At 47.6% G+C, this 11874-nt stretch overlaps 1 protein-coding gene across 1 annotated transcript in view; it reads right to left on the reverse strand.

Annotated features, from left to right (window-relative positions):
- LOC310789530 (contactin-associated protein-like 4) overlaps window positions 1–11874 on the reverse strand; it is a gene marked incomplete at both ends in the record, with an annotated part of 176899 nt that overhangs the window by 52015 nt on the left and 113010 nt on the right. The window contains 5 exons of the mRNA XM_083651166.1: window positions 1485–1612; window positions 3512–3674; window positions 4901–5101; window positions 5855–5974; window positions 11326–11432. Of these exons, the coding sequence (XP_083507292.1) occupies window positions 1485–1612; window positions 3512–3674; window positions 4901–5101; window positions 5855–5974; window positions 11326–11432 (719 nt within the window). The remainder of the gene's footprint in view (window positions 1–1484; window positions 1613–3511; window positions 3675–4900; window positions 5102–5854; window positions 5975–11325; window positions 11433–11874) is intronic.

Consider the following 11874-nt stretch of genomic DNA (forward strand, 5'->3'; position numbering starts at 1 on the left):
TAGAGATCATCACCGAGTACACTTCTGTTATCTACTTAGCAACTTTAATTTATTCGGGGTCTGATTGTCTTTATGGTAAACTAGTATGATCACAGATCCCGCCTTGATTATTCATGTCTGGTCTAAAAAATAAACAGTGGATATCACTCACAACATATTGGCAAGTACTTTCAGTTCTCAGATGTACAGGTAACAATAGTGTCCCTACACTTTCTTCCATCAGTTCAAAGTAATGCAAATATTCCCAGGTTGTGAAGTTTATTGTTGTGTTCATTCTGATTCTAAAAGTGAGTCCGGGCCTACAGACTACAGCTGCTGCAGTCTGCTTTTAATGATGCCATGTCAATCTCTTGCCTTTATCAACGGAGGGCAATCTGTCCCATGCCTTCTGGTTCTGATCCTTCACTGGCAGGATTCTGGGCCAAAATATTTGACTGGTACTCTTAAGGCCTACGAAATAACCCTTCAGCCAGAGGCAGAACTCGCCATCTTTGGCTGCTCGGAGTCCTCTCTAGACTTCATTACAGCTGTGCAACAGTCTCTGACACTGGGGACAACTGTTTGCCAAAAAATGAATTCTTAAGGAATGCAAGTCCCCCTCTTCACCCTCTTTCCAATTGTGGTTGATGGACATGATCTCTGTTATACAGATGGAGAGACTCAGGTTCCTGAGAACCAACTCACTTAGAAAATTTCGAAATATATGGGACCCGTTCTTAGCCTCTCGATGACGGATGACTCGCCCGACTGGTTTCCTAAAGACCCCTTGCGTGAGATCTCAAGTACATCAGCACCATACGTGGCTGGTAGCACCACTGTTATGTTGAATGTTCATTATGTTGTATGTTTGTTTTTCTTTTCTTGTGTCTGAGCCTGTCTGTTTTGTTTTGTTTGTGTTCTATAGAAAAATGAAAATAAAATATTGAAAACAAAAAACATCTCTTGCCTTTATCCAGGTCTAGATACATAGCATAAATTGTCTCCTCAGTGTATGTTCTACAGCAGGGTTTCTCAACTGGTGGGTCGGGACCCAAATGTGGGTCGTGAGGATAGACCAGTTGAGAACCACTGTTCTACAGTCTATTACAAAAGCACAGTCTTCCAGAGCTGTTGATTACCGTTTAATTTGAGCTGAGAGAAATAATTGACGTTAGGATAAGGGAGTTCCATAATGTTGTCATGACAACTGAGCCAGTGATGGGGTCAAAGTTCAACCCAATTGAAGTCTCAGCGATGTGCGCAACCGGTCATCGCAATGATGGCACATTGCCTGTATAAGGAAGTAGCCTATAAACATGTCATTGTGACGATCATAAATCGCTGTACTAAAAACGGCCCTTTACAATGACAGTTCTGCTAAGGTTTCAAAGGTTTCAATATTATTCAGTGAAAACACCTTTTTTACAACACGCATTACAACACCCACCAGGAATCAACATTCATATTATCTCAACACCAAGTGTACTACTCGGAACTGGACTTACTGTCTCCATGGCAACGGAGCGGTCCCACCCTGTAGGCGCCCTCTGAACCCGGCCTCTGGACGTCACCCAGCAGCACAGACCTGACGGGGAGGCTCTCCTTATGGGTGAGCAGGCCGGAGTCATTAGCCCTGCAGGTCAGAGTGGGGAGGAAGACGAAGGAGGAGGAGGAGGAGGAAGAAGAAGGAATAGAATGGAAAGATGAAACGCTGTCCCTGGATGCACTATGGATGCAGGGGGAATATGTGGTCAGCTCGCTGTTTGCACGTGTCAGGGAGGTGGATGTCAGTAGAGCTGCAGTGGCCGGGGATCCACTCACTGGGGGCAGCGCAGCTCTTGCTTGGCCGGGCGGACTGTCATCAGAGAGGCTGAGGGGGGAGAGCCGGGGGAGACATTAGCTGTGTTTCCATTACAGTTTTTCGCAAAATAATTGCGATATTTCTACAATTTCGACAATGTACAATTGCGACTTGTAGGCGTTTCCATTGAAGTTAAGTTTGAGTGACGGCGCACACACCTGAACGAAATTCCCCGTTGCAGCAGCTGCCACAGTGATTACGCACGGGGATCTGCCCCAAATCCCGTCCCCTGCATGCTCAATGCAAATCACAACATGAAGTTACAACGCATATAAACGAGCCTGATTATCAATTCAAAAGAAAATGAGTGTCAACATATTGCTGGCTGCAGTGAATGCAGTGAGCGCGAGAGGCAGAGGAAAAAAGGTAGCCTACAACTGCGCGCACACAGACAGGCAGCCTGTCACCAAGGACCGATTTCTGTCATTAAACATGATCTATTTTCCCCAGCTCCGCTTTTGCACAACACTCGTCTTTCTGCTAGGTAGCGTTGCTTAAAAGTTTTCCACTTGCTGCGGAGGTTTTGCCACGGCTTATCGAACCGTTTCTCCCTCATTTTCCTTTCATTTTCCGCTCCGTTTCCAAAGGGGAAGATGGGTCACATGACATGCAAATGCGAAAAATGTGTTTCCATTACACTTTTGCGATAAACTGCTATATCGACACGTCTGAAAAACCACCTCATGAGAGCGCAAAAACTTTTTGCGATATTTGGGAGGTTTTTCGAAATTTACGTGTTTCCATTACCCACTTTCTATTGCGATATATAGATTTTGCGCATTTCTGAGAGTAATGGAAACACGACTATTGTGGGTGGCCATTTCTCTGGGATCGTGTTGAGGTGGGGAGAATGCACGTTCCTTTGCATCCATTAAACTAAGATATTGATTTGATTTTGTTTTTGCATGCTTATTCGCGCATATATTCACATCTCTGGTGGCTAGTTGTGGTTCTTTTCACTTCAGTGTTGTTTGATGCCCGGTGGTGGCAAGTCTCTGTTTTGTGATGTCATGCACATAGCAGTGTGAGCTGTGACTGGTCTACTTTTGTGGGGACAGACAGACAGACAGACAGCCAGCCAGACAGACAGACAGACAGACAGACAGACAAACATACAGACAAACATAGGCCTACATGAAGACAAATACAAAGGAACAGGCCAGCACTCTAAATGTCCTTTCAAATTGTATTGGTAAATCACCGTCAGCTACTCAAGCCTGTATTCACGTAGCATGTTTTGTGTATTGTTGCTGTCCTGTTGTTGTTAATGTGTGAATGACTCTATAGCTTTTAAGGGCCCATTTAATACTAGGTTTTGTTACCCATCCCAATTTTTGTCTTTGTGTATTTTGACATGCAAGCTGTTAACAGTTGAGTATGTCAGCTCGAACAAAGGAAAGTCTTGAGTTTCATTCACTACAAACATAACAAGACATCATATTTTGGCTAAGAAAAAAAGTTTCTTCTGCAGTTGCTTCACTTCCTGTGTAGACAAGGAGTGCAGTGCCACTCTGCCACCATGTGGTCGGGGTGTGTATTTTCCGAAAATCCCGTCAGCATGATTCAAGCACTCTGCTGCCACCTAGCGTCTACAGTTATCTAGTGCAGCCCCCAACGCGCCGTAGTAACGGTGGCGGGAGACCAGACAAATGAAAGGAGTGACATCTGTACCATTCGATGCGGTCGGCGTCACAGTTGCAGTAGTGTTTGGGGTCCAGGCAGTTCCCGTGCAGGCCGCAGGCGCACTGCCGGCTGCCAGGCAGAGCGCCGCCCCAGAACGTCTGCACCAGCCCAGCACCGGGACCTCCCACCCACCAGCTGAACGGAGAGCCCTCTGAAACACACACGTACACACACACACACACGCAGACACACACACAAAAGTATAGTACAGTAGCCTGGCGTTGTGTTGGAACTTGGCAGTTCTGGCAGCAGCCCATGTTAAGGGCTTGCCGCAGGGGTGGAGGCGGGATTCGAACCACCGATCTTCCACACGCTAACTGCAACCCCAAGAGAGCTAGCTCCCTTGGCGGAGCTGGTTAACGGGACTTTATACCTTGGAGTGAGTTTAACCAACTTACTCGCTACCACTCGGGACTCACATTCACAGTTACATACCGACAGTAATTACAATTGTGCAGTCCTACAATCAGTCCTATAATTAGTCCTAGTAATACAAGTTTTGACTGATGTGAGTTAAAGGATAATATATATAAGTTGTCTCATACATCCACACAGGGGATATTGGCCGTGAGTCCGTTTACTTTCAACTCCCCTGTGGAGGCTACAAATGCTCTTTTCACAAGATCTGTTTGGACTGCTTGATAGCAGCAAGTAGAGACTAGAATCAGGAGCTGTTTCAGGGGTTTCCTCCCCTCAGACAAATCCTGGACAAAGCCCCCCCCCCCATGAATATGTTATTTGATCCATTGCAACTCAACCTCTGCTCGGAGGGCGGCTGTTATTGTTTATTTAAATTTTCTAAGTATGCGCACATCCACGGAGAATCGCATCGAGAGCCTTAACGAGCCTTAGTGACTCGCAGCTGGCGGGGGCGGAGTTTCTGCAGGCAGCGAAAGGAGGGATTTTTCCGCGAGGTAAACAGAGAGAGAAGGTAAACACTGCCCATGTGCTTATATTACCGAGATTATATATGATACAAAGTGCATTGATAATCGGTAAAGCCATCCTTTAAGCAACTCACACACATTTAGGCTATTCTATGTGATCTCCCTTTGATAACTTCTGTAATAACTATTCTTTTTCCATTCACTGAGCCTCCCTTGAAACTGTTTCGAGGCCCACCTCCCACTTCGAAAACCCCAGTGCTGTTTCAACAGAGAGCTGACTCAGGAGCCAATATTGTCTCAAGGTCCAAGAACATTTCTCACAGCTCAATTTTGCTCAGCTTCACCAACTACAATGAATATGCGATGGGCTTCAGTCCCGTTCTCATTCTACGTTTGTTCTGCTCCTCTTTCAGATAGAAATACATGGAAATTACTGGAGCAAGAAACCATCTGTTTCTTCATGACTGTACAAATGATCAACAGGCCTCACCTGGTGTGTTGAGGAGGCGGGACTTCCTGCAGTGGTAGGCCAGTTCCTGTTCACAGTGCTCCGATTGGCTGAGTATGGTCGCCAGCAGCTCCTCTTCGGACGCGTACTCCAAGTGGACCGAATGCTGATTCTGTCCTGAGGACGGCCGGACTCTGGTCAGCTCAGTGTTATTGTGCTGGATCACCATCCACGTCTTCTCGTCTGGTAGAGAGACAGAGAGAGAGAGAGAGGCAGAGAGAGAGAGAGAGAAAGAGAGGTGGGTGTCAATCCACCTGTTTTTATGCGCATTTTCACAAAGGTGAGTGGAAACACTACAATAAAATGAAAACCTCGAAAAACTCAAACTATTGCAAAAAAGTTTATACGCTTTGGGAGGTGGAAAAGTTGGTGTCGATAAAAGTAAATGTAAATGCGACTAAGTGCAGTGGAAACAGATTAAGGACATATTCCGTTGTCTCGATTAACCAAAGCCTCGTTTAAACAAACTCCAAAAACTATGCAGTTTCATGTTGCTCAAAGTTGACTCGTGGACCGTAATGGCGAAAGCTGGTTTTGAATGAGTAAGATGCGAGCATGTGTGTGTGCATGCGTGTGTGTGTGTGTGTGTGTGTGTGTGTGTGTGCATGTGTGTGTGTACATGCGTGTGCGAGCGTGTGTGTGTGTGTGTGTGTGACTGTGTGTACATGCGTGTGCGAGCGTGTGTGTGTGTGTGCATGCGTGTGTGTGTGTGTGTACATGCGTGTGCGAGCGTGTGTGTGTGTGCATGCGTGTGCGTGTGTGTGTGACTGTGTGTACATGCGTGTGTGAGTGTGTGTGTGCATGCGTGTGTGTGTGTCTGTGTACATGCGTGTGCGAGCGTGTGTGTGCATGTGTGTGTGTGTGTGTGTGTACATGTGTGTGCGAGCATGTGTGTGTTTGTGTGGACACACGTGTGTGTTTGTGTGTGTGTGCTACCTGTCATGTTGCAGTAGATCAGCTGGGGTCTGATGGGTCCGCTGCCATCCACATCAACGTAATAATAGCCTGACGTGTTCCCGTTGTGTTTGTACGCCTCACAGGACGGCTCGTATATCGCTGAGAGAGAGAGAGCCACAACAACATCAACATCATCACCATCATCATCATCATCATCAACAGCGTCATCATCATCAACAATACAATCAGCACAATCAATAATGCTTGTCCACTTCTCCTGCACTTCCATTCGTCATCCTGATTTATTTTCTGGGGTTAGGCATTTTTATAAGGCCCTTGGAGGCTCTTGGCCTCCCTCCTACAGGTTATATTTCTCCTCTCTCCTTTCAGTTTTGATCAATAAACAAACTACATCAATGTACACAAGGTAGTTTCAAGCCAAGCCATCTGATTGGTTAAAGACACGTTGCTCATAAATCCCGTGAAGCATCGGTTCCTCTGCCAATTCTTGTGGTAAATTGGGAGCTGAGCAATCTTTCTTGTTCTTGCCTGTGTTTTTTTTATTCTTAGGCTATATGTGTACAGTATATAACTCACACCTATCAAACAAACACACTTCCTCAATTCAGTTCAATTCAATAAGCTTCATGAGATGTGTTGCTAAAGCATTTAAATAACAGTACATCAAATAGGAATAATAACAATACATTTAATCTCTCTCTCTCTCTCTCTCTCTACCTCTCTCCCTCCCTCTCTCTCTCTCTCCCTCCCTATCCCTCTCTCTCTCTCTCCCTCTCTCTCTCCCTCCCTCCCTCTAGACTGAAGCACTCATCGTTCAGGTCAGGTGATGATGTTTGGAATGCGGGAGTTTGATTTCAGCCTGACCCTCTGCCACACCAACGTCTGATGGGACCTGCAGTGAAAAGCTAACCTGACGCTGCCAGATTGATGAGTTTGCTTCATATTCTGTTTCACAAATGACATCCATCTGGATTTGGTCAAGCTACCCTGCTGAAGAGGGCGGTCACTTTTTTCAAGCTACTTGGCAGGTGATTGGATTGACCGTCTGTCTGTCACCGTCTGGGCGTGCCAACGCCAACCAATCAGATCGACTTGCCTTCATGACGTAGCCTCGCCTGGTAAACACGAACGGCTAGGACTACAATTGCTAAATAGTTAGCATGGAGGTCGCAGATTTTTTGCTGTTTTTGTAAGGTGAATATTGGGTGCAACCATTGACTATTCAATTTGCCAAAAGAAAGAAGAATTACTGCAGATGTCTGACTGAGGATGAAGTGCAGGTAGGCCATTTTGCACGTTAAATGTAACTGATTGGATTAACTGATGTTACGCTAACGTTAGCAACATTTGGAGGTTGGGGTGCTACGTCTGATGATTGATGATTTGATGTTAACGTTAACAGCGATTCATTACTAACACATATCGTTGTTCGTTTCTTCAGGGAACTGATGACACGATATGACACCGAGTGGCACGCACCCTGGACTGGCCTGGACGGCTAACGTCATGGAGACGCAACGCTCTCTAGCCTTATGATCATGGCAATCAGAATCAGAATCAGAAAGACTTTAATGATCCCCGGGGGTAAATTGGGACAAGTTACAGTAGCTCGCTCAATAACAACCAAAACAATCAATAACAACCAAATGCTTTGATACAATATAATGATTTAACGCTACTATTTAGCATTAAGGACTGGTGAATTTTAGCATATCTGTCAGTGGAATGGTAGATGTTTACGCATGACTGGAGAATGTTATTTGCTTACTTTTGTAATAATAAACTAAACGGAGAAAAGACGGCCGTGTGGTGTTGTTGTTACTGTTAGGATGACGTCATCATTCCTACCTTGACGTCGTCATTCCTACTATGATGTCATCGATCACTGATGATGTCATGATTCATAAGCTTCTTTCATGCCTTTCGCTGGTGATGTCATAACACAGGTGATGTCATATTCACATCTATAAGGGCCTGTTCCGGCAGGCTCTCGCCAGTGATTCATAAATTCTCATCAAGGATCACACGAACCTCTACAACCTCTGCAACCTGCAACCAACTGTTCCCAACCTCGAACAGTGCAACACCCCAGCTATCAAGCTATCAAGTTCCACAACTCCCCTACTCTTGGAGAGTGTCTTGGCCCTCAACTACCCGCGAATAGATCCACATGTCTAACTCCGATCCTGACAGTATGAATCACTCAGAAATGGATTTAGCGGGCAAATTTCTCCCCCCAATCAAGGAGGAAGACCCTGAGACGCCAGTTTTCCCGCCGGCCGCTTCAGGTGACCCACCAGGTCTTGTCACCGAGGAGACCTTACGGGCCGTGATTCCCATGTTGTCACGCCTGCTTGACAGGTCATCTCAGGAGGAGAGCCGTTTTGCCCTCCTGGCAAAACGGCTAGATATGTATGAGTTTCAGAGCGTGAACCACTCTGAGATGGGCTTAGCGGGTACCCCAATCAAGGAGGAAGCCCCCGAGAGGCCAGTTACCCGGCCGGTCGCTTCAGCTGACCCACCTGGCGGTCAGCTGGATATCTCCTCCCATCCTGATGTCTCCACTCAAATACTAAAATTAATACTCACGGAGACACAACGGCAGCAAATGCTCCAGTTTCAGGAACTACTCGACAGACAGGAAGAAGCAAACAAGGCCCACCTGGCCCTGGCTTCCAAGGCCGAGGATCGGTACGCCCTCCTGGTAGAACGGCTAGATCGTCTCGACGGACTAAACCCTCCTGAGGGTGTCATTCTGCAGGCTTCCGCTCCTCCTGCCCCAGCTCCCGAGGGCACTGTCGTCCCGGAGGTGTCCAGACCTGCTACCCCCCCCCTCGCTACTGCGGCCGTTGCTTCTAGCTCTGCCTCTCGGCCGCCTCCAGCTGCTAAGGGCATATTCTGGGGGGGAGTTCGCGTCATCCCAGAGCAGGGGCAGCCACATTTGAGTCCCAGCAGCCATCTGTACCGTGATCTGACCGGCAGGGTTCGCATCACACCAGAGGAGAGGCAGCGCCGTTTGGACACCCGGAGCTGCCTGTACTGTGGTCGAGCCGGGCATTACCTCTCCTCCTGCTCCCGGCGTCCAGTAAGTGGTCCCACCGCTCGCCGGCCCGTGGTACTCTCAGTGGATCAAGACTCTACGTGTCCAGCCAAGAAATCTGTACGGTTGGGTAGCGTTCCCTGCAGGACCCAGGAGTGGCAGTGTGTCTCTAAGAGGGTTAGGGAGTTGGAGAGGGCTGTCGATCGTCTCATGGGGAAGTTCAATCGCTGCCTGCAGATCGGCTCCGTCCCCCCTGAGGGGGCCTCCGAGTCTGCTGGCCCTGAGGCACAACCTGTGGACCTTCCCCTCGCCGAGTCTGAACCCGTACCCCAGCAGCAGCCAATTCCTGTCCCTGACCAACACGTAGGTTCCAGCCTCATGCTGGGAGGCTCCCGTAGTGTCGTCAGCCCTCGGTCAAGAGCAAGAAGAAATAAGAGGCGTTTAAAGGAGGAGACGGTGGGTGACCCCCCCAAACTACAGGTCGGGAGGGCAGGCCTCGCTGTGTCAGATCCCCCTGCGGCTCTGCCTTCGGTGACGGCGGCATTTGACCCTTTTGATGGTCTCCAGCCTCCCGTGTTTGGATCGTGCCCCGGGGGATGGCCGGCCCCAGAGGATCCACCGGACCCGGTGGAAGTTCTGTCTACGTATCGGTCCATCTATGGCTTCGATATCCTGTATTAGGGAGGAGCACCTCCACTGTCCTACACCCCCTTTGGGGTCTGACCACCTGCATCTAACCACCTGCTGAAGAGCACCTCACTCTCTTACACCCCCTTTGGGGCCTAACCACCTGCGTTTAACCACCTGCGGAAGAGCAACTCCACCAGAACCTATGGATTTTTTGTCTCCCAGATGCCATCCTTGATGGCCTCATTGGACGCCAGGTGACGTCCATTGAGGGGAGGGTACTGTTAGGATGACGTCATCATTCCTACCTTGACGTCGTCATTCCTACTATGATGTCATCGATCACTGATGATGTCATGATTCATAAGCTTCTTTCATGCCTTTCGCTGGTGATGTCATAACACAGGTGATGTCATATTCACATCTATAAGGGCCTGTTCCGGCAGGCTCTCGCCAGTGATTCATAAATTCTCTTCAAGGATCACACGAACCTCTACAACCTCTGCAACCTGCAACCAACTGTTCCCAACCTCGAACAGTGCAACACCCCAGCTATCAAGCTATCAAGTTCCACAACTCCCCTACTCTTGGAGAGTGTCTTGGCCCTCAACTACCCGCGAATAGATCCACATGTCTAACTCCGATCCTGACAGTTACATAATCTGCTGGTCTTGAGGCACGATTGGGTAAAATGATGAGATGATGTAAATTCATAAAGATGTTGATGTCAGAGATGAATCTGCGAAAGGGAGCTGCCTGGAGCCCAGAGGACGTCAACGGAGAAGAGGAAAAACACCCTTTAGGTTACACCATGCAGCATTTGGATATAATCTAGTATTGGCTCCCATGCCGTTAGTTTGTTTACCCCCTATCTAAAGAAAGTACAAGTGCAAAATCTTAAGCTATGTTCTATCGATAAACCAATTTCTCGAGTAACATGCTGTTATCCTGAGATCTTTAATCTCGCCTGTATAACATACTGTAATGTCACTCGGACACCAACGTGAGTTAACGTGGTTTATTAAACCGCAGGCAACATTCCAATCATAGCAGAATACACTTCAGCTAGCAGTAGGGACAATACATCACACTGATCTTTGCAGTTCTGTGTTGATTAGCTAATATTTCAGTGGCATTTTGATTAACGTTATGATTTATTTCTATTTGGAACAAAAATGATGGTTTAACAGATTGCATGTTTACTGGGCTGTGGTGAGAAGGGCTTTGTGTTTGTGTGACTTGCGTGAATGGCTAACTGCTAGCCATTCACTAGCCTTACAGCTAGCTGATGGCTGCTATGTTCTCCCAGCCTAGCAACGGTCTGAATGCTATCTCCCCAAATTCTACAACAATGTCTTGTTTACTAACGTTCATAGTTGATAACGTTACAGCAATACAGTTACGGTTTCGTACTCACTGTAAGATCAAGTGTTTAACGTTTATGTTAGCTTATTGTTTTGAATAGAATGTTTGACTAGCTCACTGGAGCTAGCCTCGGTAGCCGCCGCCATGTTGAATAGTGAAAGAACTACAAACGCAGAGGCGCCTCTCGGTGGCGTCACACCCGGTCTCGCAAAGCCCGCCCTTAGCTCACGCTGATTGGTGCGCCCGGGTGGCGGCCGGTTTGAACGCGTATCTGAGGCCAGGGCCAGACTGAGGTGGATTGTGAATTTGTGGAACAATGCCGCCCCCGTCTGGTGGAGTCAGGCTAGTGAAAAGCAGCATCTGTCTTCATTACAGGAAAGGAGCGCATGACGCACGCGCGCGCACATGCTCGCACACACACACACACACACACACACACACACACACACATACTTACAGCTGTGGCATGTGGCACCACTGTAGCCGCTGCTGGAGCAGTTACAGTGGAAGGTCTGCCATGATTGAGTACAGCTACCTGCATGTTCACAGTGACTGGGAGAACATCTGAGAGAGAGAGAGAGAGAGACACACACACACGCACGCACGCACGCACGCACGCACGCACGCACGCACGCACGCACACACACACACACACACACACACACACACACACACACACACACACACACACACACACACACAGATAAAGAGGGAGAGAGTGCAAGGACACATTTGATGTTATTCATCAAATATAATTGTGTGAAAAAGAGAGATAGAGGTGCACCAAAAATCAACCACACTCACAACCTTTAGTGAAATGAGCTCAAGCTCTGAAAGACAGATTACATGATGTGAGGATTTCTTCCTGAAAGGAAAAAAATAAAATAAAAGCATGAATTGGACACCCCGCGGGTCATACAAAAAGGTGAGCTAACGGTTAGCTAAAGCAAAACAACTTAGCAACTGGAGTTTCGTTAGGAGTTAAAGTTAGAGTTTGACAACTAAC

Source organism: Poromitra crassiceps (genome assembly GCF_964638095.1).
Source record: "Poromitra crassiceps genome assembly, chromosome: 14".
Lineage (NCBI taxonomy): Eukaryota > Metazoa > Chordata > Actinopteri > Beryciformes > Melamphaidae > Poromitra > Poromitra crassiceps.